The 24,382-nt window shown below is 49.8% G+C and overlaps 1 protein-coding gene across 1 annotated transcript in view; it reads left to right on the forward strand.

Moving 5' to 3' along the window:
• LOC111954858 (microtubule-actin cross-linking factor 1, isoforms 1/2/3/4/5-like) overlaps window positions 1–24,382 on the forward strand; it is a 292,736-nt gene that overhangs the window by 1,774 nt on the left and 266,580 nt on the right. Inside the window, 1 exon segment of the mRNA XM_070436147.1 lies at window positions 3,436–3,708. Within this exon segment, the coding sequence (XP_070292248.1) occupies window positions 3,465–3,708 (244 nt within the window). The 5' untranslated portion in view covers window positions 3,436–3,464.

Raw genomic sequence — 24,382 nt, forward strand, 5'->3', positions numbered from 1 at the left:
TGAGCAGCCTTGTGATGATCATAAATCATTAGCTAACATTCGGGCAGTTTGTCAATCTAGCCCCACACTAGTCGAGGTAAACAGTCAAGTAGTCATTTATATCCCATTTTAAACCATTGGCACATTTTCTCCTATTCCAGTGTGATACTTCATACTCATTGCCAAAGAGTATAGCTACTACTCTCACGCCCTTTTCAGCTGCAGTGCACATGGACACACCCCCTTTTCACATGAAATATTCAGGAATCGGAAACCACCATTGTGAAACCATATGGAATACAATGTGCTGAGGCTGCACCATCAACTACTCTGTGTTGGCTTTGCAGTAAAACAAAAAGCAATGTCAGACAGTACTGTGTCAACTAGACATCTGTCTCAATTAACAATCTATCACTATGTCTGCCTGCCTGCCCATCTGTCTGTATCTACTTGCCTGCCTGTCTGTCCGTCTTCCTGCCAGCTGTCTGTCTGTCTACAAGATCGGATCTGGCCATTTGTCTCTGAATTTCCTCATTTTATCCCACAGCTCTTTGATATGCACTGTGTGTCTTGTCATGACGGGCAGGGACACCAGAGAGACATCATCATTATAGTCCCGCAGCATCATTATACCGGTAGCTACACAACATAACAGGCGGTGTGTGCGGTACGATAAATCAATCAATATAGTGCTGTTCTTGAAGGTTATTTGAACAACCGATAAAACAGATTTCTCAGAGGATACATTGAGTACTTCCCTGAGAGCAACGCATGCTTCCATCGCTGACCCCAGCATTCTCTCAGGAGAGCATCCTCTTGATAAAAGGGTTATGACAGTTTGCTCTTCTGGAAATATTGATCACAGCTTGGAGTGAGATGATCGGAACATGACGTATGATTTCACTATCATAGATTTACCCACACACACACACACACACCACACACACACACACACACACACACACACACACACACACACACACACACACACACACACACCCACACAAACACACACACACACCACACACACACAGCATGCACATATGCACAGTGCAGGTTGATGTTAATTGACGTGAGTCTTGTCCTGGGGGCAGAACTGACGATTTCCCCTAGATAGGCCAGCTGCAAAGTCAAAAGTGGCTATATTATAAACATTTATGAAAACAAAAATGAGCTTTTTGTCTTAATCGAATGTTAGGGCTAGGTATTAGGGTTAGCAGTGTGTTTAGGGTTATGTTTAAAGTCTGATTTTGTTCTTTTTTGTCTGTGCTAGCTAGTGACCACTCTGGAGAGCTGCCTCCAGAACAAGAAAAACGCTAACCTGCATATGCAGTACACACACACGCTCTCCTGTCTCCCTCCCATGTTCATTCCCTCAGACAGTCAACTCCAGCAGCACCTCATTAGCTGTGACGTTTGACAGTCTCTCAGTATCGGAGCATGTCTGGATCGCCAGTGAGTCGGGGTTGAGAGTCTAGTCAGTGTTACTCATAGCTGGAGGCCTATATCTATGAGGATCGCTCAACTGTCTCCAAGAATATTCATGCACGTACACAACACCGTGTGGATTATATGCCTTTATGCCTATAGGTAACCCCGCTGCCTGTTCAACTATCAATGAGGATTCAACAGCTGTTAATCGTTTAGTCGGTCCAAAGGCTATGAAGGAATGCTGTTTTGGAATCATCAGTCCCGGCTGTGGATGGGAACACCTTGTATCCATGGCCATGCAAATCCAGAGGCCAAGTTATAAATTAACCCAGTCAACTGTTCTGCATCCATACACGGTCCAACTCCAACAACTGTTGTCAGGGGGAGAGAGAGGGAAGAGGACAGAGACCGAGTGAGAGGGAAGAGAGAAGAGAACTGAGACAGTGAAAGAGAAGAAGACTGAAAGAGAGGGAAGAGGACTGCGACAGAGCGAGAGAGAACAGAGGGGGCTGTATTGGAAAGGAAATGATTGTAATATGACTTTATTTTGGGGGTTTTCTGGTTTTTCTTTCAGAAGCTGTCTTTTCCGTTCACGCGATACCACACAAAGCCATAATGACACAGTGTGGCTTTGAACCCCCATTCTGTCTATTTATAAACCACTGGCTCCGGTCGCCTCAGAACCAACACTCTGTCAGGCAGCAGCAGGGAAACTGAGTGATCCAAGTGCACGCTGAGGATGCTGGGAAGGGTTAACCCCTCCCTGGTACCCCAAGAGACATGCTGGAGGAAATAGGGCAGGCGTTCTGCCCAGGGCTAGACTTGTACAGGGAAATTCACCACAGTTATCACAGATGGAAATAGTAGCTAGCTTGTTTGACTTACTACTCACATCTCAATGAAATATTTCCACTACCTAACCACAGCTGTAGTAGTAAGGAGTTTGTATAATTTCAGTTATTTGCAAATGGCTGATTATGGATGGAATCCCAACACTCCTTTTTAAAATACCTTTCCTTATTTAGATAGATGGAAAACCGTGGTTTTGTGGTCAACTAGGACCCCCATGAGACATAAAACTGCAAAGGAATAGTCTGAAAAATAGCTGAACAATACCAGAATCAAATTGTGTCTGTCATTTAGCATAGAATGGGCTGGGCTATTCCAGGGTCAGTCTTTAGACAGTAAAACCCATTCAAAGTCCCCAGACACCACTGCGCTGAGGTCAGTTTTATTGATCCCCAATACGATGGACAGAGCCGTAGTCCATGTTCCCGTGGGTCCCATACACATCCAGCTGATCACAGAAGAACTCAGTGCTCCTCACTCTGTATGACTCGGGTAGAGAGTCCAGTATCGACCAGGACCCAGACTGTATTAATAGATCCCGGAGTGAGTGTATTCGATCAACCTGTCCCTTGGTCTTTCCACATCATTACCTCAGTGACTCAGCAGCAATGTCCGTTGAACCATCATCATCATGACTCCCAAGACCCACCTGTCAATCATCTATCATGAGTGTAGAGTAAAGGAAGTCATGCTGCTCTAAAGTTTCCTGTCCTTGTCCTTCATTGACTATTGATTGAAGTTGGAGGTGTTTTCACTACAGAGCTCCAGTGACATTGTGATGTCTAGCCAACCTCTTCGCCTTTATGTCAATCATCTCCATCTTGACAGTTGAGTAATGGTCTTCTGTCATATGAATTAGCACTCGTCAAACTCGTTGAGCGTCATTGAGACCTGGCTGTTCTGTTAACCTAATTCTTCCTCCGTCCTCCTCCCTATCGTCATCACCATCGTGTTATAACCACGGTGACCTAGACGAATTACACGAGACCTTGCATTATTCGTGAGCTATGGCAGATTACACCGTGGATGATGAATTATACAGCATGGCCTATCTCTCATACTTCCTTTCTTTCCCTCCTCTTTCCTCTCTTCTTTCTTCCCCCCTTTTGTCCTGACCTTATTTATACCCCCTCCCCTACACTCTTCCCCATTTCTTCTCCTCCTCTTTTACTCCAGCCCCGCTCTTTTTCCAACCCTCCGGCGTGATGGAGTCCTCGGACGAGGAGACACTGAGCGAGCGCTCCTACGTTAGCGAGAGGAGCGAGCGGTCTTTGCGTAGCGAGCGCTCGGGGGGTTCCCTGTCCCCCTGCCCGTCCGGACCCCAGGGCCCTCCTGGGGACACCCTACCTTGGAACCGACCGTCCAGACACGAGAGAGGAGAGAGGAGGAAGAGGAAGACCCACGACTCGGTGCTGGACCCGGCGGAGAGGGCGGTGGTGCGTGTTGCAGGTAAGACGTTTTGGTAGATGTATACTACTGCAACACTCAACTGGAAATGGCAGGGTTTACATGCAGAGATGGGAAATGATAATGGTCCCCCTTCAGTGGGGGAAGACTGGAGACAAATGCGTGGCAACGGTTTTCATTATAACCTCAACATTTTATTACACATGGGAATGTTGTCAGGTTTCATCTTGATCTACTTCAAGAACTAGCTATCTTTGTAATTGTTGTGCTGCACTGGAGGGAGTTTGGAGGATGTGGCTATGATCTCTCCATTGTACTAGCCTTGGGTGGAAAAAACATATCATATCATAGCAGTTCTCCAATTAGCAGCAACTAGGCATATATATTTTGTTAATACTGTATACTTTCACTAAAGACGTGTGATACCGCTCTAAAGATATCTGTCAGGTTTATGGCTTGAGGATTTAAAAAAACACTTTTCGTCAGTGAACCTGTCATTGTTCCAGCTTGGGTTTTTATAAGAGATTAAAGTGTTTGTGATGGAATGGAATGAGCGACTGAGACACAGTGAACAAAGAATGGTTATGTATGCTGCGGTTGTTTACTCAGGCATGCAAGCTGCTCTTCGCCTGCTATTTCTGCTAACTTCATTGCTCTTTACAAACACAGTCAGTGTCCCACTGGGCACAGACGTCAATTCAACGTCTATTCCACATTGGTTCAACGTAATTTCACAACGTTTTCACCAAGTGTGTGCCCAGTGGGGTTGTCGTGCACTAAAATAGATGCATACAAAAGAGATGGATTGATGTGGTGTGTAACAGAAGCTAGTCGACTCCTGATAACTGTTGTGAATCATGCACTTAAGCAGCGAACATGCAGATATCCAGACTGAGGAATCAATTTTTTTTAAATTTAACTTGGGACTGGTGAACTGCAATCCACTTAAACAAAACATTTTAACACTTAATTAGCACAGGGTAACACTTAAACAGGTTGCACTTACAGTGCATTCTGAAAGTATTCAGACCCCTTAATTTCCCCCACATTTTGTTTCGTTATAGCCTTATTCTAAAATGTATTAAATAATTGTTTTTCCTCATGAATCTACACACAATACCCCATAATGACAAAGTGAAAACAGATTTTTWGATTTTTTTGCAAATTTATTACAAGTAAAAAACAGAAATACCTTATTTACGTAAGTATGTACTCTTTGCTATGAGACTCGAAATTGAGCTCAGGTGCATCCTGTTTCCACTGATCATCCTTGAGATGTTTCTACAACTTTATTGGGAGTCCACCTGTGGTAAATTCAATTGATTAGGCATGATTTGGAAAGGCCTGTCTGTATAAGGTCCCACAGTTGACAGTGCATTTCAGAGCAGAAACCAAGCCATGAGGTCGAAGGAAGCTCCGGGACAGGATTATGTCGAGGCACAGATCTAGGAAGGGTACCAAAGCATTTCTGCAGCAGTGAAGGTCCCCAAGAGCATGGTAGCCTCCATCAAACAGAAGATGTTTGGAACCATCAAGACTCTTCCTAGAGCTGGCCGCCCGGCCAAACTGAGCAATTGGGGGAGAAGGGCCTAGGTCAGGGAGGTGACCAAGAACCCGATGGTCACTCTGACAGAGCTCCAGAGTTCCTCTGTGGTGATGGGAGAACCTTCCAGAAGGACAACATCTCTGCAGCACTCTACCATTCGGGCCTTTATGGTAGAGTGGCCAGATGGAACCCACTCCTCAGTAAAAGGCACATGACAGCCCACTTGGAGTCTGCCAAAAGGCACCTAAAGGACTCAGACCATGAGAAACAAGATTCTCTGTTCTGATCAAACCAAGATTGAACTCTTTGGCCTGAATGCCAAGCGCCACGTCTGGAGAAAACCTGGCACCATCCCTACGTTGAAGCATGGTGGTGGCAGCATCACGCTGTGAGGATGTTTTTCAGCGGCAGGAACTGGGAGACTTGTCAGGATCGAGGGAAAGATGAACGGAGCAAAGTACAGAGAGATCCTTGATGAAAACCTGCTCCAGAGCGCTCAGGACCTCAGACTGGGGCGAAGGTTCACCTTCCAACAGGACAACGACCCTAAGCACACAACCATGACAACGCAGGAGTGGCTTTGGGACAAGTCTCTGAATGTCCTTAAGTGGCCTAGCTAGAAACTGGACATGAATCTGATCAAACATCTCTGGAGAGACCTGAAAATAGCTGTGCAGTGATGCTCCCCATCCAACCTGCCAGAGCTCGAGAAGATTTGCAGAGAAACTCCCCAAATACAGGTGTGTGAAGCTTCTAGCGTCATCCCCAAGAAGACTCGATGCTGTAATCATTGCCAAAGGTGCAACAACAAAGTACTGAGTAAAGGGTCTGAATAATTATGTAATTATTTATTTTTTGTAAATTTGAAAACATTTCTAAAAACCTGTTTTCGCTTCATCATTATGGGATATTGTGTGTAGATTGACGAGGGAAAAAACAAGGCTGTAATTTAACAATATCTGTAAAAAGTCAAGGGGTCTGAATAATTTCCGAATGCACTATAAGTGCATTTATCAGGATTCAGCTGTGTATACTAACCAGTGTGAAGGAGAGAGGAGGCAGTCAACAAATTCCTGGTCAGAGGTCAAGAAAAAGGAGGGAGGAAGGAGGAGGAGTGTGAGAAGAAAAACGGCAGTCCATTCGTCACGGTTTACATGTGACGCGATGTCAACTGTCATGCTAAAGCTACAAACAGGTCTTTATTTTATTGCCTGTTGGCTTGAATCAGTTGTGACATGCGTTTCCGGTGAGACACTGTGTTTTCTCTTTTGAACCCTTGTTTCTCATTTGAACCAATGTTTTTGAGGTTTCGGCCGCACTGGTCAGTTGACAGTTGTGGTCGTCCTCTGGTTCTAAGAGCTGGAATTCACAGCTGTCCTGATGTGTTGTGGTGCCAGCCTGCCAGGGTTTGGGCTGTGTGTGTATGTGTGCAAAAGTCTTTCAGGATTGTGTGCGTGTCTGTGTATAAGTGAGTGGGTGGGTAGAGGAAAGGCTGTGTCTGTGTCAGACTGTTCTTGGATCGCTGTTGGCAGCAGGACCTTTGACTGACGTCTTGGCTCAAACGTTAAGGCAACGTTGTTGTGTGGTGGGTGCAGAATACAGATCTATCATCTTTATTCAAGGAGACAAGGCCCTCTGATATTTCCTATTGGTTTTCATTTCGGATGCAACTGAGGATGAGGATGACGTGAGAATCAATACAAGCTCAACTACATGCTATGGTGACTGTTTCATAATTCTAATATTCTGTATTGTTTGGGTTAAATTCAACTCATTTGACCACAATCATTTGACCAAAATCGGTTTGGTCACAGATTGGCACGTGGAAATTGGAAGCATTAGAAGCAGCTGAGGTTGAGCATCAGTATGTCACATGGGAACATAGGCTACATTTGTCACATGAAAGGAACAGAAATTTAAAAACAGTTCAAAAACAAGATCTCCTGCTATCGTGGATAATTTGTCGAGTTCTGAATTATTTTCAGGCAGCTGTCTTGCCTTGAGGGATTTGGATATTTGCTGACTGGTATAGCCTATGTGTAAATGTCGGCTGGAGGTAGAGTGTATCCGGGTGTGTGGATGCAGTGGGGGGAAATGTATTTACATACAGTATGTACTGAGGCCCCAGATATAAGGTGCCTGCATGGAATTGAGGCGTCTAGGCAACTGCCTGCCTGAGCTCTTGCTCAACAAAAATTTCACCAGGCAGCTCAAAGGACATCTCTTAGCCTGGCTCGGCCCTATTCCCCTGTTGCCATGGGGACCTGCATGCACACAGTCTCCCGGTTTCCATGGCTATGAAGGGAGCAGGAAAGACACTGGAAAAGTGAGGAAAAAAGTGAAACAGAGAGAACGAGAGAGCGAGCGTTTGAATTTGAATTTAAGTTTGTGAAAAGAAAGACCATTTTTGTGGAGGACACATAGAAAAGTAGAGGGAGGGATAGAATGAACCCAACGAGGAATCCACAATTAAAAGAGAGATTGGACAGAGAGGAGGAAGAGGGAAGGAGGGCATACAGAGAAAATGGGCAAGCTTCAAAGAGGGGGAGGATGGGAAGAAGAGTAATGATGACATGTAAAAAGAGACAGGGGCGAGAGAGTACGTGTGGAGGGGACACAGAGAAAGAGGGAAAGGGGATGTGAGCAATTTGGACCGGGAAAAGGGGAGTTGGAAGGCCACGCTATAGGTTAATTATGTCTGTTACTTAAAACACACGTCAACAGAGGCCCCATACACACAACCTCAGAACACCCTGAGAGCCCAAGCTATATAACTAGGAATAAAGGGGCTAGGCAACAGGATAGATAATAAACAGTAGCAGCAGCTTATCTGATGAGTCAAAAAAAGTTAGTGCATAAAGGGTCAGTGCAGATAATCCGGGTAGCTATTTGGTTAACTATTTCATTATTTAGCAGTCTTCTTTTTATTTTATTTTAATATTTTTTATTTAACCTTTATTTAGGAAAGTCAGTTAAGAACAAATTCTTATTTCTTGGTGGTAGAAGCTGTTCAGGGTCCTGTTTGTTCCAGACTTGATGCATCGGTATCGCTTGCCCTGCAATAGCTGTGAGAACAGTCTATGACTTGGGTGTCTGGGATATTTGACCGTTTTTAGGACCTTTCTCGGACACAAATCAAATCAAAGTTTATTTGTCACGTGAAATGCTTACTTACAGGCTTAACCAACAGTGCAAAAAAGGTATTAGGTGAACAATAGGTAAGTAAAACAACAGTAAAAAGAGAGTGAAAAATAACAGTAGCAAGGCTATATACAGTAGCGAGGCTACATACAGGCACCGGTTAGTCAGGCTGATTGAGGTAGTATGTACATGTAGATATGGTTAAAGTGACTATGCATATATGATAAACAGAGAGTAGCAGTAGCGTAAAAGAGGGGTTGGCGGTTGGCGGGTGGCAGGACACAATGCAGATAGCCTGGTTAGCCAATGTGCGGGGGCACTGGTTGGTCGTGCCAATTGAGGTAGTATGTACATGAATGTGTAGTTAAAGTGACTATGCATATATGATAAACGGAGTGTAGCAGCAGCATAAAAGAGGGGTTGGGGGGATACACAATGCAAATAGTCCGGGTAGCCATTTGATTACTGCCTGGTATAGAGTTCCTGGATGGCAGAGCGCTTGGCCCCAGTGATGTACTGGGCCGTGCACACTATTCGCTGTAATGCCTTGTGGTCGGATGCCAAGCAGTTGCCATACCCACCGGTGATGCAGCCAGTCAAGATGCTCTCAATGGTGCAGCTGCAGAACCTTTTGAGGATCTGAGGGCCCATACCAAATAATTTCAGTCTCCTGAGGGGGAAGAGGCCTTGTCGTGCCCAGTGTCCTTAGCTTAGAGATGAGCTTGGAGGGCACTATGGTGTTGAACGCTGACCTGTAGCCAATGAACAGCATTCTCACATAGGTGTTCCTCTTGTACTGGTGGGAGAGGGCAGTGTGGAGTGCAATAGAGATTGCGTCATCTGTGGATTTGTTGGGGCAGTATGCGAATTGGAGTGGGTCTGGGATGATGGTGTTGATGTGCGTGTGTGTGAAAGCCACATTCACTGTCTGCACCTAGTCTCAGCATGATCCAACAAAGATGACTCAAGCCCATTTCATCAGTCCTACTTTTGTCACATAGGGTCACATAAAAAGTTGTAGTTTGCACTTATGACCACTAGATGGGGATATAATTATTGTGTCACCCTGTAAAGATCCTGTCAGTCTTGCCTTGAGGTAGATTTGATTTGTGGGATATCCTGTGTCTTGACCACAGAGCTGGGACGATACACCGAAAATGATGGGCTACGAGCACTTATCGCAGGCATTTCGCTGCCATCGTTCATGACGATAAGTAGCCTATACTAGAGAAATGTGACGTTTGAAATGAAACAAGTTTGCTTGTTAATGAGTAATTACAACCATCAAACCAGTTCTCGTAGTTTAAAGGATAATACAAAAAACTGTAGTTTACATTCATGTTTTATTCATCTTTGTCGCATCAAAATTCAAGCAATTTTTTTCTATATCTCCCAGGTCTACTTGACCGTTTGAACTGTTTGTTCTTATTATCTGATGATGGTGAAGAGAGCACTGTTTATGGAGGGAATCTTATTACACAATTTGGGGTGAATCCAAGTTCACTTGTAATGATAAAGCTTCTAGAAAACCTTTAAGGGTTTATGCTATATCTCTCTGTCTGCCTGTGTGCTCAATCAACCAATGCCAGAGGAAGATTATATAACTGACAACAGTGGTCAAGCCGTCAGTGAATCTTCCGATATATCGTAAAACGGATCACCCTCACATCACCCTTGTTCAGTTCACTCCCATCACTTTTGCCTCTTCCTCTCTTCTCTCTGTCTACTGTATCATACGTCTGTGTCGGTGGTCCTGTATGTGGGTGTGTGTACTGCTGCGGGAGCTAATGGACGGCCAACAACAATGTCTGCTGTCCTACTTTGCTTTAATATCCGAAACTCGAGACGGTCAGAGTGGACTAGACTCAGTGTGTGTGTGCTTGCCAGGTTTGAGGGCTGAAAGGCTACACTTTGTGGGTTTGTATGTTCATATTCATACAAAGCGTTCATGACTGTAGATCATTGGATGTGTGTGTGTGTTGGTAAAGAGAGAAGAAGTTGGGGGGGGGGGGTCAGAAGGAAATGGACAGACATGACTTAGAAGAAATAAAATATCTCCATGGAGATGCACTGAATAATTTAGCCTTTCTCTCCATTTCTCACTCCCTCTTTGCCTCACTTCCTACATCACTTCCTACAAATAAGACTGTCATCTTTTCTTATCCCCGTCTATTTCGTAATGTTCTTGTATTCCATAATATTCGGACTGAACCAATCAGTTGCGGATGGATTATACAGTTTGTCTTCCTCTACTAGTCATGTCTGTATTAATCACAGTACTGAGGAAATGCTGATGATGCATAACATCCGACGACTTTGGATGAGGTTTGGTTTACGTCAGGCTAGGAAGCACTGTGACAGTACAGTATTGGTCAGGGTAAGGCTGGGCTTGGAGAATCCTCTATGGCAGGTATCCCTCACTGACATGCGTTTGTCTGGACTTCTGAGATCCACTTACACCCCAGACGTCTCCTGCCCCCGCCCATAGGCCTACTAGACACATCTTATGGACGTCAGACACAACACACGTCAGTCTCACCTGTCTAGATCCTCTTGACGATGGTGTAGGTTACTGTGAACATGCCATTCATTGATTATACTAGGCTATGGATGTTATGGATCTTTATCACCCTGAGATTATATGAGACTATGGATCCAGCCCGTTGATATCTACTAGGGCTGTCTTTGTTCACCGAAAGTCGTCTGTTCTTTCGACCAATCAATTGGTCGATATTTTTAGACATGTATTTTTTCAACTATATGCATTGAGCTTGTCTGATGCTTTAAGCTTACTGTTTGATGAAATAAGACACACATGCCTCAAGAGGGAGCCAGAGATCTAGATAACCATATATATATWTTTTTTAACTAGACCCAACCATTCTCCTCCCACTCCTGCTGGTTTTATCAGCTTCTGCCGTTACTCTCTGGTAATAGGCTACAGGAGGAGTTGGCAACCTTTCTCATGTGGCATGGCCATTTATTTGACAATTTCTACCAATCTGCGTGCCAGTTATGGTTTTCATATGCACATTGTGGAACAGTTTCATTTCATTTATTATAAAGTCTTCATATCTCAAAATCATTGACATGTGGTTAATCAAATTTCTATCCAAATCTAAATGAAAATGGTACAAACCTAAAAACGTACTTTTATTGCCATTGCCAACTATGTAAAAAAGCCTACATTAAACCAACAAATAAAAACATTGCAGCCTGCAGGTACACTCTAAATAAAAATAAAAGGTTCCTGGAGTATCCTTTACGGGTTCTTCAAAGTGAAACTGTGGGGGAACCCCTATAAGTTCTTTGAAGAACCCTTTAAAAGGGTTCTTCAAAGAAGAACCCTGAACTTTGACCCCTTTTTCTCCCAAATTTTGTGATATCCAATTAGTAGTTTCAGTCTTGTCCCATCGCTGCAACTCCCCTACGGACTCGGGAGAGGCGAAGGTCGAGAGCCATGCGTCCCTGCCAAGCAGCACTGCTTCTTGACACACTGCTCGCGTAACCCGGCCGCACCAGCCGCACCAATGTGTCAGAGGAAACACAGTCCAGCTGGCGACAGAAGTCAGCTTGCAGGCACCCGGCCCGCCACAAGGAATCGCTAGAGCGCGATGGGACAAGGAAATCCCGGCCGGCCAAACCCTCCCCTAACCCGGACGACGCTGGGCCAATTGTGCGCCTCCTCATGGGTCTCCCGGTCACGGCCGGCTGTGACACAGCCTGGGTTCGAACCCGGGTTTGTAGTGACGTCGCCTTAGACCGCTACACCACTCGGGAGGCCCGAATAATCTTTTGAAGAACCTTTTGGGGTTAATTTTTGAACCACCCCCTTCTCGTATTATTATTATTAGTAGTAATAATACGCATAACAATAACACAATATTTTAGTTGTCAGTGTTTATTGTGATTTTAGTGGCAAATGTTCGGCGTATCAAATTTTTTGTGTTAATGTTCTCCGTATCCATATCCAGAATGATTTTGCAGTGCAAGGCGATCGAACATGTTTCCTGTTAAATTCATCAGAGGTGTAGGGAGGGTGAAGTCTATGAATCCAAAAAAGAGTAATTATACAGATAATTAACAAAACATGCACACGACAGTATTCATACCTTGGTTTTTGTGGTAAATGTGAATGAAAAAACTGTTTTGATAAGGGTTTGCATACACATACCGTGTCCATAATGTAGAGGCCTATGGGATTTTCTGTCACGCCCTGGCCTTAGTATTCTTTGTTTTCTTTATTATTTTAGTTAGGTCAGGGTGTGACATGGGGAATGTTTGTGTTTTGTCTCGTTTTTGGTGGTTATATGGTAAAGGGGGTGTTGGGTTTAGTGTATGGGTTTGTGTTGAGTGAATGTTTCTAGGTATGTCTATGGTTGCCTGAGTGGTTGTCAATCAGAGACAGATGTCTTTCATTTGTCTCTGATTGGGAGCCATATTTAAGGCAGCCATAGGCATCATGTGTTTGTGGGTAATTTTCTATGTGTAGTGTTTGTGTCAGCACTATTTGTCTATATAGCTTCACGGTCGTCAGTTTGTTATTTTGTTAGTTTGTGTATAGTGTTCGTTTCGTGTTTTCTCTCTTCTAAATAAAAGAAGATGTATGTTTCACACGCTGCGCCTTGGTCCAATCTCTCACCGCAAGACGATCGTGACATGTGTTTGACCTTAGAAGATAAAATATCTCCATGTAGAGATGCACTGACAATAAGTTAGCCTTTCTTCGTCTCTATTTCTCACTGTGTGATATGGTGTGGGTAATTGTGGAGTGCTGACGCTCTTTGCCTTCACTTCCTACATAAACTTTTCTACAAAGTAAGATTACTGTTATCGTTTGTCTTATCTCCAGTTCACTAAATTTTTCTCGTAAATGTTCTTTGTCAGTTCCATAAAATAAATTCGGTTGATGATACTGATAACCAAATCAGTTGCGGATGGATTATTTCACATGTTTGTCTTTCCTCTACTAGTCCTATGTAATTGTATTTAATCCATAATGTTAATGTTGTGTGACTGTGCACGCTGTTCCGAATTGCTGATGGATGCTTAAAATAACTACCTCCCTGTTATGTGACTCGTCTCTCCTGTTCCCGACCGACGCTTTGGAGTGCGGTTTTGGTTTACGTCAGGCTAGGAATGCATCTGTGACAGTGCAGTATTGGTCCAGTGCACTGCCGATTGTTATAGGTGTGAAGCTGGGTCTCTCTGTGTCGACGCAATTCTCTTATGGCAGGCGGTATCCTCATACACCTGTAACCACTAGTTCAGATTTGGTGGTCCTTGATTCTCCTTCTCGTGATGATTCCCTCCCACTTACACAACTCCAATGTTACTGTGGACTGTCCCTGTTCCCCAGAAAAAATAAACACTACCATGTAATAATGGTATAAGGAACTGCTGTCCGCTCCTTGGCTCTTTTCCTACCAACTCCATGTCGTGACTGGCCATGGCACTGTCTCCTGTTTCTCCGGCTATCCACTCCATGTTATGTGGATCTTGTCTCCTTGTTCCCTCACTACGCTATGGTGCTCTATGTGGACCTTGAGTCTCACACTTTATGTGATCGTCCTCTCACGAACTACGACACATCCCGTAGTTCTTCATATGTGTAGACTCTTTCTCATGATTCTGCCTTCTGCGAATGGTGTGTGGGTTATCCCTGTGAACATGCATTCATTGATTTATACTCTCAGACGCTTCCATGGTCATATGTGGATGTTTATGGATCTTTTGAGTCATGTTCTGAGACTTATATCTGTAAGACCTCTGTTATCGGATCTGACAGCCCCGATTTTTGATATCTACCCCTCAGGACTCCGCTAGTTGTCTTTATTTGTGTTGGTCACGTGGTCTCCTCGAGATGTCTGTCTGTGTCCTTCTTTTCGGACGCACACACTTTCAATTGATCTGTTATTTTTGTGTGAAGATCGTATTTCTTTTTCACAATAATCTATCATTGCACTTCGAAGCTTGTCTGTGCACTTTTCCATTGAGTTTACTATGTTTGATGAATCATAGTATACAGATTATCACGCTCTATGCCTCAAGACGCACGTTGCAAACTAGAGATTATCTAGGATAATCCATTATGAGAACTGTTCCTCCATTTGTTTCCTCTTTCAACCTAGACCGCCACCATGTTACTGTGGCTGGTCTTCCTGTTCCCACTTTCAACCATTCTCACTCCCCACTTTTCCTGCTGGTTTAATCATTGTTTTATCGAGGCTTGTGACTGGCTGGCTACTCCTGCAGTGTGCCCTGCGTAATAGACACTTAGGCCATGTTATCAAGGATAGGGAAGTTGGCAAACTGGCTATTTCTCGAGTGCGCATCGCCCATTTTTATTCCCTATGACAATTTCTACAGCCCAAACTCAACTATAGTATGTCGTGCGTGCCCTGCTTGATTGCTGCGTTTTCATATGCACATGGATACAGTCCGTTTCATTGGTATCAATGTTAATTCATAAAGTCCTTCATATCTCAAAAATCCTACATCCGAACAAATGGTGGTTAATTATTCGAATGTATTTCTAGCTACATCGATATCTCAAAAGAACCAAGTGCAACATCTACCCCACTCATGTTATGTGGACTGTCCCTCTGTTCACACCAATCCTAAAAACGCATGATTATTATCTTGACTAGTTAGCACCCATTTGTCCCCGCCTAGCTAATGTATGTAAAGTCAAAGCACCATTTAAAACACTCTACATAACCTCATAGCAAATACAATAGAATCATATTGCAGTCGCCGACGTGTAGTGTAGCACCACCGCTTCTAGCAACTCATAAAGAGAGTATAAGTGTTCCTGGAGTATCCTTTTACCCCGCGGTTCTTCAGTGCAATACTGTGGGCGGGAACGCCCTATATAGTGCTTGTGAAAGACCCCTTTAAAAGGTTCTTGCAAAAGAAACTGCTGAAACTTTGACCCTTTTCTCCGAAATTTTGTGAGATTTCCAATTAGGACTGATCATTCAAGTCCTTCGCTTCCCATCGCTGGCAACTCCCCTAATCGAGACTCGGGAGAGTGCGAAGGTCGAGAGCAACATGCGTGCCCTTCCATGTTAGCCTGATGGCAAGACTAGTCGTTCTTGACTCCACACCTTGGTGCTCTCCCGCCCGTAACCGCCGGCACTCACCCATGATTTGACTATCGCAGACCGTCGGTCCTCCACATGTGTGTGAGTAGGATAACACATGTCTCCAATCCACGATGTTTACTGCTAGGGACTGTCCCGCGTTGTTCTGCTCCGCGACGATTCGCTCAGACAGTCAGCTTGCTAGGCACTCTGGCTGAGGCACTTCATCTTTGTGGCGGTCAAAGGTGAGATCTCGATCTACCAGATATTCCCCAGTCCGCCGATTGCGAGCACATGTATGCACGGGAAATTTTAGCGGACTATACCGTCCCGTGCGACGCTGTGTCCACTCCAGTGGAAGTTAATGTGGAGCTTGTTGCTCACTCGTTCGCCCACTTCCAAACCCCTGCGCAGCCTGCCATGAACTTATGCATGGCGTGAGAGCAAATTGTGCTTCCTGTGGGTCCACCCACACTCCATGTTTGAGTTGGTGGCGGACTCTCCGCTCTCTCTATCGGGTCCTCGCCGGTAACTTGACACTTCCATGTTGTGATGCGTTGAGGTGTTCCTGTTCCTCGCACCTGTCTGAGAGTGACATTCATATGGACCTTGGTCGCTTTCTCTGTGGCTATCACGACTGCTCATGCAGTGTGTATTGTTAGTGAGATCTTGAGCTCTCATACCTGACTTCCCACCTCCGCATGCTCTATGTGGATCTGTCTCCTCTGTTCCCTTCACTGCACCCATGGCTTATTGACTGGCTGCTCTCGCTGTTCTCACTCCAGTGTTATTGGATGCGCTCCGTGGTCTCCGTAGTGGTCCCCACTCCATCGTTGAATTAGTGGTACTGTTCTGGAATTCCACCTCACTTGGCGCGCTTATGATTTATTGTTGGTACTGTCGTGCAAAACTGCTTTCTCATCCATGTTATGATGCTGCTGTCTCCTGTTCCCCCACTCCATGCCTTAACTGTTGACTCTCGTCTCGTAGTTCTTATTCTTCATTCCATGTTATGTGGATGTCTCCTGTTCCCCCTACAGTGTATAGTGTTGAAAAGCTCTAGTCCGTCCCTGTTTCCCACTCTACATGTTTTATGTGGATGGGTCATCCACCTCATGCTCTACCCATCAACTCCAACATAGTTTGTGGACTGTCAATCACCTGTTCTCTCACGCTTTGAGTCTACACAGAGTTGTTATATTGTGGAGACTTTGTCTCCTGTTCTCAAGTCTGGCCATGCGAAGTTATGTTCTGGAGGCTGTCCTCCTGTATCTCTCTACTCCATGTTATGTGACCTGGTCCCTACTGTTTTCAACATACTCTTTTGTGCTATGATCTATAGTGTCTCTCCGCTCTCCACAGTATTACAATAATCACTACAGTATATAAGAGTTGATCTTGCGTCAGTGTTGCCACACTCAATGGGTCGTATGTGGACTGTCTCTCCTGTGAGTTACCCACACATATCTATATACTATCCTGGCTTGTGGTGGATATGTCCATCTCTCGTCATTTACAGAGGAGTGCATAGCAGAGTGCCTAGATACCCTGTGCTGAGACTAGGTCGGTGGGTCTCACTATCATGTTGCTAAACGAACTACCCACAAAACAATACCTAAATGAGATACACTTATACAGATACTGACTTTAGAAGCACGCGTAAGATCTCATCGCTGAATCTACCGCACACAACAATCCATAAATGATCCACGGTTGATTGCTGCGCACTTAGGCGGCTGCGTGTCCTTCCTGTTTTAGGTATTCATGTGAAACTGAGAGACAGATCATCTAATACTAGCTAGGGGCGGTGTTCCTGTGTAAAAACCACAAACAATCACTTAGATTATCTTGATAGAGAAGAGTTTGCATACACACTGGCTTAGGAGGCCCGGTAGTCTCTGTTACCTACTCAACATTTCCTAAATAGTTTGGACTCCATCTGGCTAGAGGATGGGTGTCAGTCACGGCCCTAGTCTATGAGGCACATTTCTCCCTTCAGGTTACATCACAGCACCTAGGCTTGGGCGGCTCGTTCTATCTACTCTCTATATACAACATACATGTATATTTCGACGCTATAGTGTGTGATGGAAAATGATATGAGAGGATGTTATCAACTCGTAGGCAGCTCATGGGTGATGTGTTAGGATGATTCTGGGTGGGTAGGAGGGAACACCTGTGCTCGTGTCGCTATGTGTATAGTTACGGATGTTGGGGGTATTGATCTAATGGTGGACACTCCATAGTGGCTACATAGGGGGCAGGGTGGAGTTGATATTGTGGTTGGTAGAACAGGAGGACTGTCTGCCACTAGCTAGGGTATGGTAGGGGATTTTGGCTGTGTTGTAAGAATCAGAGAAAGACATCCGTTCTAGGTACCTGAGCCCTGTAGGCCAGTGGTGCTCTAGGATGTTGGGGTGGTAGACAGAGTGGGAAGACTATCGTGCACCACTAACCAAGGGAGCATATTGAGTGATGTCTTTGTGTCGCGATAGATCAGGAGTACACTCGGCGATCTGAGGGTATTAGGGATAGGTTCGCGGGAGTAGAACTCTCTTAGGAGAGACACCGCAGCCATAGGCCTAGATAGTTAGTAAGATGTTGGGCGTGTATACGGGGAGGCAGTGTCATCATAACATGGAGTGGTGGGTACTAGGAGATCGTGCTCACGCATTAAAGTGATTTGAGTTGGGGGATAGAGTCGAGCAATGTATTAGTACGTCACACATATAGACATTGGAGATGCGGAAGAGGGTAACGGTCAAACCAGATAACATGTTGAGGTATGAGTGACATGTGGTGATGCTCAGTCACAATAACATGGAGTGGGGAACAGTGTAATCGAGTTCGCACATAACTATTCTCGCAGTGGGGTCATCACGCGTGAGAACTAGATACACAGCAATGAATATGGAGTGGTGGAATCGATGTGAGTACACACGCTACACCATAGACTGATGGAGGCTCGCGCGGAACAGCTAGTACAGGTCACCATCTACTATCGGAGTGTCGCACAACAGGTAGACAGGTCCTACATAACATGGAGTGGGGGAACAGGAAGACGTCACCATAAACTGAATGGAGTGGGCGTGAGAAGATGCCACGAGACTCAGATTGGAGTGAGAAACGAGAGAAAGACTATGATCCCACATAAACATGAGTGGGGAACAGGAAGACAGTCCACATACAATCGCGAGTTCGGGGGGAGAGGACGACGAGCTCCAGCATAAAGACATAGCGGGAGGTTCGAATAGGGCGACAACTACAGAGGAGACGCGATGATCCACATACAACTAAGCAGTGTATAGGATTCAGAAGGGACAAGTGCGAGCAAGCTTACAATGAGTGGGTGGTGCTGAAGGACCAGGCCACCATATAACATGGAGATCGGAGGAATGAGGGAGGACAGATAGCGCTATACATCATGGAGTGGAAGGAGAGCATGGATATGACAGTCACATAGAGAGATTGGTTAGGTGGTATATAGGGGACGTCAAGTACCGAACATAAACACTGGTTCGACGCGAAGATCGACAGAGGGACATAGATAATAGTGCTAAGTGGGCAAGGTAACACGAGAAGAGGAGAGTCCACTAGAGTAGTCTACTTGCGCATAGGAGTAACAGCGTGTACATGCATCCAATCTCATCGATTGTCATCGGATGTGGAGGAGGACTGTCACTCAGGATAGATGGGAGTGCGATAACACGGGAGACAGTCCAATACAATTGGAGACTCGGGGTAACAGGCACGATACGTGTACATATGATAATAGATGAGTGGGAGGAAAAAGGGGTACAGAGAATGGCGGATAAATGTGCGGAGGTAGGCGTGAAGCAGGCAGACAGCGTCACCTCAAACATATAACATGGCGGTGGGGAGGAGGGGACCAGGTCACATAACATGGGAGTGGGCACACGGCTGAGGATACGAGTTACACACCAGTAAGGAATGAGAGTCCGGGGATAACGAGGAGAGATGTCACGCTAGACAGTAGGAGTAGCGGCATCAACAGAGACATGTTCTCAACATATTATACTTTGGATGGACAGTGAGTGGCGGCGATCACAAGGGGAGAGAGAGAGCTGTGGTCGACAATGATACTAGGGAGTGGGGGAAGCAAAGGCAAGATAGTCCACTCAGACAATGGACGTGGTGAACACGGAGACCAGTCACAGTATAACCATCGCGAGTGTGGGTAACAAGGGGATCAGTCCACATAACATAGGGATCGGGACAGGGAACAGTTCCACATAACAGTGCGGATCCGTGCGCGCGAAAGGAGACAAAGTCCACAATAACATTGGAGTGGGGAACAGGAGACAGTCCACATAAGCATGGAGTGGGGAACGTAGGGAAGACGTGCGACAATAACATGGAGTGGGAGGAACAGGGGAGAGGTCGCCCACATAAGAATGGAGTGAGACGGAAACAGGGGTACAGTCCACATAACCATGGAGTGGGAACAGGAGAACAGTCCACATAACATGGAGTGGGGAACAGGAGATCAGTTCCACGCTAACATGGAAGTGGTGAGAACAGGAGAGAGTCGCACATTCGAGGAAAGTGGAGTTGCGGTGCAATATAGGTGGACCGTCCTCTCACCCTCCCCAGCCCACCCCGACTCCGCTGGCTACCTCTCACCCACCGTACCTCTCGATCCTCCGCTGCCCCCGCACTACGCAACGGCTTCTCACGCCACTTTGCCAGGGATCTCCGACCGCCTCGCCCCGGTACTCCGCCAGCATCGATCCCGCAACGTCCGCCCGCCTCACCGGCCCCACCATCCCAGCATTCCTGATCTCGTACCAGTCCCGCCGCCTCTACTCCCCTCCGGCCCCGCCCGCGCTTCACTCACCTGCCCCGTCCCCACCCCACCCACCCAACGCTCTACCCGCATGCGTTGTCCCCCGGTTCGCCCCTACATCACCCCACGCCCCGGCCTGCGGGTTACTTCCACCCTCTCCCGCCACCTGCCCTCTCCTCCCGCGCCCCACCACCCGCACATCCCCGCCCCCCCCCCCGCCGACCCCGGCGCGAGCGATCACACACCCCAGCGTCAACGCCCGTCCCTGCGCCGCCCAGGCCTCCCAGCCTCGCCTCCAACCCGCGGCAGCCAGCTTCACGCCCCCGCCACCCACCCGCGCCCTCCGCCGCCTCATCCTCCTCCCCGGCCGCACCCCCCCCCCCTCCCCCCACCGCCCCCACGCCCCAGCTACCCCACCCCAGTGCCTACACCCCCCCCCCCCCCACCACGCCCCACGCGCCCTTCCTCCCGTCGCGTCTCCCCACGAGCCCGTGTTCTCCCTCCACGCACCTCACGCCCTCCCATGCGTGCGCGCTCGTCTCCAGCCCCTCTACCCCACCCAGCTCCGCCCCCCTCACCCACCCACCCACCAAGCTCCCCCTGCTGTGCTCCCCCCAGGCAGCCTCGCTCCCGCTCGCGTCCCTCCCTCTGCCTTCCGCTCCCCCCCCGCACACTACGCCTGACGACCCGCGCTGCCCCCCCCCGCCCCCCGCTCACCCCACCCAGCTACCCCGGACCCACCGCCCCTACCGGTAACTGCTTGCCGTCCCCCCCAGGCGTCAGCTCCACCTACCCGCCTGCTTCTCCTCTCCTCTCCTCCCCGCCACCTAGCCCCTCCAGCATCGCCCGTCGTCCACGCCCGGTCACCCCCCCCCCACCACTCCCGCCGCCACCCCCCCCCCCATCCGCACTGACCGCCCCTCCCCCATGCCTCCGCCCGCTCCTCAGCGGCCTCCCCAGCCTCTATCGCCCCCCCCCTGTCCTCCCTCCTCCTCCCCCCGCACTAGCCCCTCGAACGCGTCGCTTCGTCCCTTACGCCCCCGGCCCTCACCCCCTCCCACGCCTTCCGGCACCCACCCCACGCACCCCCAGGCCACTCACCACGTGTGCTCCGCCCCCGGCCCCCAGCCCAGCTCGCCGCTCCCCTCGCCCAAGCCACCCCCCCACCGTCCAGACGCTCGCCCGCTCCCTGCAACGCCCCCCCCCGCCTCCAGACGCTGCCCGCTTCCCACCCCAAGCACCGTCCACGCCACGCTGCCCCGCCCCTCCTCGCCCAGCCCCCCCCCACCCCCGTCAGCACGCCTCGCCCGCTCCCCCACCCCCACCCTCTGCCAAGCCCCACCCGTCCTCGACTCCGCCCCCCGCTCTCGCCACAGCCCACCCGTCCTGAGCCCCTCGCCGCCCCCCCCGCTCTTGTCCCCCCGCCGCCCGCCTCACGACGCCGTCCCGCCCCAGACAGGACTCCCACGCCCCACCAGCCGCTCCGCCCCCCAGCCACGGACTCAGCCCCAGACCGCCCCGTCCCCCCGCCCGCCCCCCCCCACCCGCAACACCGATCACCCAGCCCCAGCCCCGCTTCCCCCGCCCAGACACGCCCCGCACTCCCACGCCCCACGCAGCCCCCGCCTCCCGCCCCCCAGTACCCCAGGATCCAGCCCCGCAGCCGCTCCCCCGCCCCAGACACCCAGATCCACGCCCCGACCGCCGCACCGCCACGCACCCCCCAGGCATCACCCCGCCACCGCCCCGCCCCCGCGCCCACCCCGCAGCACCCGCACGCCGCGCCCCCCGCCCCGCCACTCCTGACAGCCCCCAACCGCCCCCCGCCCCCCGCCCCCCCCCCCCAGCCCACTCGCAGCACGCCCAGCTCCTGCCCCGCCCCAGCCCCATCCGAGCAGCCCCACCAGCCTCCCCGCCCCCGCTCCAGCCCATGAGAGCCCAGCAGTCGCCCTCCGCCCCGCCCACTGAGCCCAGCCCCACCGCAGCTCGCCCCCGCCCCAGCCCCTGACGCACGCCCCCAGACGCTCGCCCCGCCCCCAGCCCACTCGACGTCACCCGCCCCCCCAGCAGCTCGCCCCACGCCCCCACCGCCCATCCGACGCCCCGCCACGCCCAGTCCGCCCCCGCCCAGCCCATCGAGCAGCCTCCCAGCCCAGTCCCGCCCCCCGCCCCCCACGCCCATCCCAGCCACCAGAGCCTTCGCCCCCGCCCAGCCCACTGACGCCACCCCAGCCCCAGACGTCGCCCCCGCCCCACCAGCCTCCATCGCGCACGCCCCCCAGAGGCCCGCCCAGCCCCAACTCGAGCAACAGCCACCGCCCGCCGCCCCACGCCATCCCGAGCACGCACCAGCAGTCCGCCGCCCCCCCCAGCCACTCGCAGCGCCAACGCTCGCCCCCGCCCCCCCAGCCCGCAGCACGCCCCCCCAGCAGCTCGCCCCGCCCCCCCACCCACCCTGAGCAGCCACGACGCCGCCCACGCCCAACCCAGCGGCCACCTCCTGCTGAATCGCCCCCACGCTCAGCCAGGACCTACCCCAGCAGACACCCGAACGCGCGACTACTTCGACACATCGGTGGACGCGGCCCCCGCCCCACGTCGCCACCCCCCACCCGCACCGCCGCCCCGCCATCACCCCTTCACAGGCCCCACCCCCGGCACCCCCTCCCCTTTCTGCTTGTCAGCGTCCTTCTCCGCCGCCCCCCGACCCAAGTCCCGCCACCCCTTTCCCTGCCGGCGGGGGCGGCTACCTGTCTACGCCCCTGGCCTTCAGTAATTCCCTTCTCCGTTCCTTTCATTCCCCCCATTCTTCACGATACCGGTCCACGGGTGCCTCGACATGCGCGGATCGCTCTTACGTCGTTCCCTTACTCTCGCTTCTCTCTGCCGTGCGCCTCTACTACCTGGCTCAACACCCGGCGGCCGTTGTCTCGGGTTCTGCTCGGCTACTCGGGCCTCTTGCTGGTTCCGACGCTGCACCTGTCTCTCTCAGGCCCTACATCGCCTCCACTGCGCTCCTGCCTCGAGTGGGCTTCGCTCCAATCCAGCCACGACACCGATGCTCTTCTCAATCTTGTCTCCTCGACTTGCGGCGCCATCATTTACAGCGCGCCCATACCGCCGCCCATCACTACGTCGTCCTCTCTCGTGGCTACCTTTTCTATCCTGTCCACGTGTTCGCTCGTCAGCAACTTATTCTTCCGTCTATACTCACGCTTCAGGTGTCCCCCCAGTCTTGTTATCTCCTCTGTACGTCTTGCTGTATACGCTCGTCTCGTTTCGTCGTCTCCTCTCTCTCTTCTAATAACACCACGCAACACTGTCCTGTCCTTCACCACGCCTGCGCCCCTCTCGGCTCCACACTCCTCTCACCCGCCCACCAGACGCCATCCGTCCGACACCTCTCTCTCATCCCTGCAACGCAGGTACCGCGGACGGCCCCGCAACGCTGGTCACCACCTGTCGATCCTGTCATACACCACTCCCAACTCCCCCCACCACTCAACCCACTACTTCTGCTCCATGCCTCCTCGCTTCGGTCTACTCTACTGCACGACCCACGACCACAAAACTCCCGACAGCCGCTCTTCAGCCCTCATCCCTCGCACCCCACATCCCAACCCCGCTCATCTCTCCAACCATATTCTCTATCACACCCCTCCACACCTCATCCATTACCCTCTCTCCTGTTGATCTGATATCCCATCCCCTGACACCTTCCGTCGCTTTTTTCTCGCTTTCCGAGCACACGACCTTCTGCCCACACAATACTGAACAACCATGACTGGTCACTCCATCCATCCACAACACCAATACTACAACTCCTACGACTCCCATCACCACAGAGCCGGCAACATCCTCTACCCTTCAACCATTGCCAGCGAGATCTTTACATTATTCCTCATAACGTGCTTGCCACTCCGCCTGTCCTTCCTCAACTACCAACCATTTACACCCCACGTCTTCCCGTGGGCACTCCCCCTCTAGCGCTTCCTCGCCAAGACACCACCCAACCTAAGCGACGGTTCTCGCCATGAACCAACCCTCATGCGGGCCTTCTTCGAAGCACCACCCTCTTTTGGGCGCGCCCAATCTCTTCCAGTCGACCACACCAGCCCCACACCTTACAGATCCTCT

This window comes from Salvelinus sp. IW2-2015, linkage group LG30, assembly GCF_002910315.2.
Source record: "Salvelinus sp. IW2-2015 linkage group LG30, ASM291031v2, whole genome shotgun sequence".
Taxonomy (NCBI): Eukaryota; Metazoa; Chordata; class Actinopteri; order Salmoniformes; family Salmonidae; genus Salvelinus; species Salvelinus sp. IW2-2015.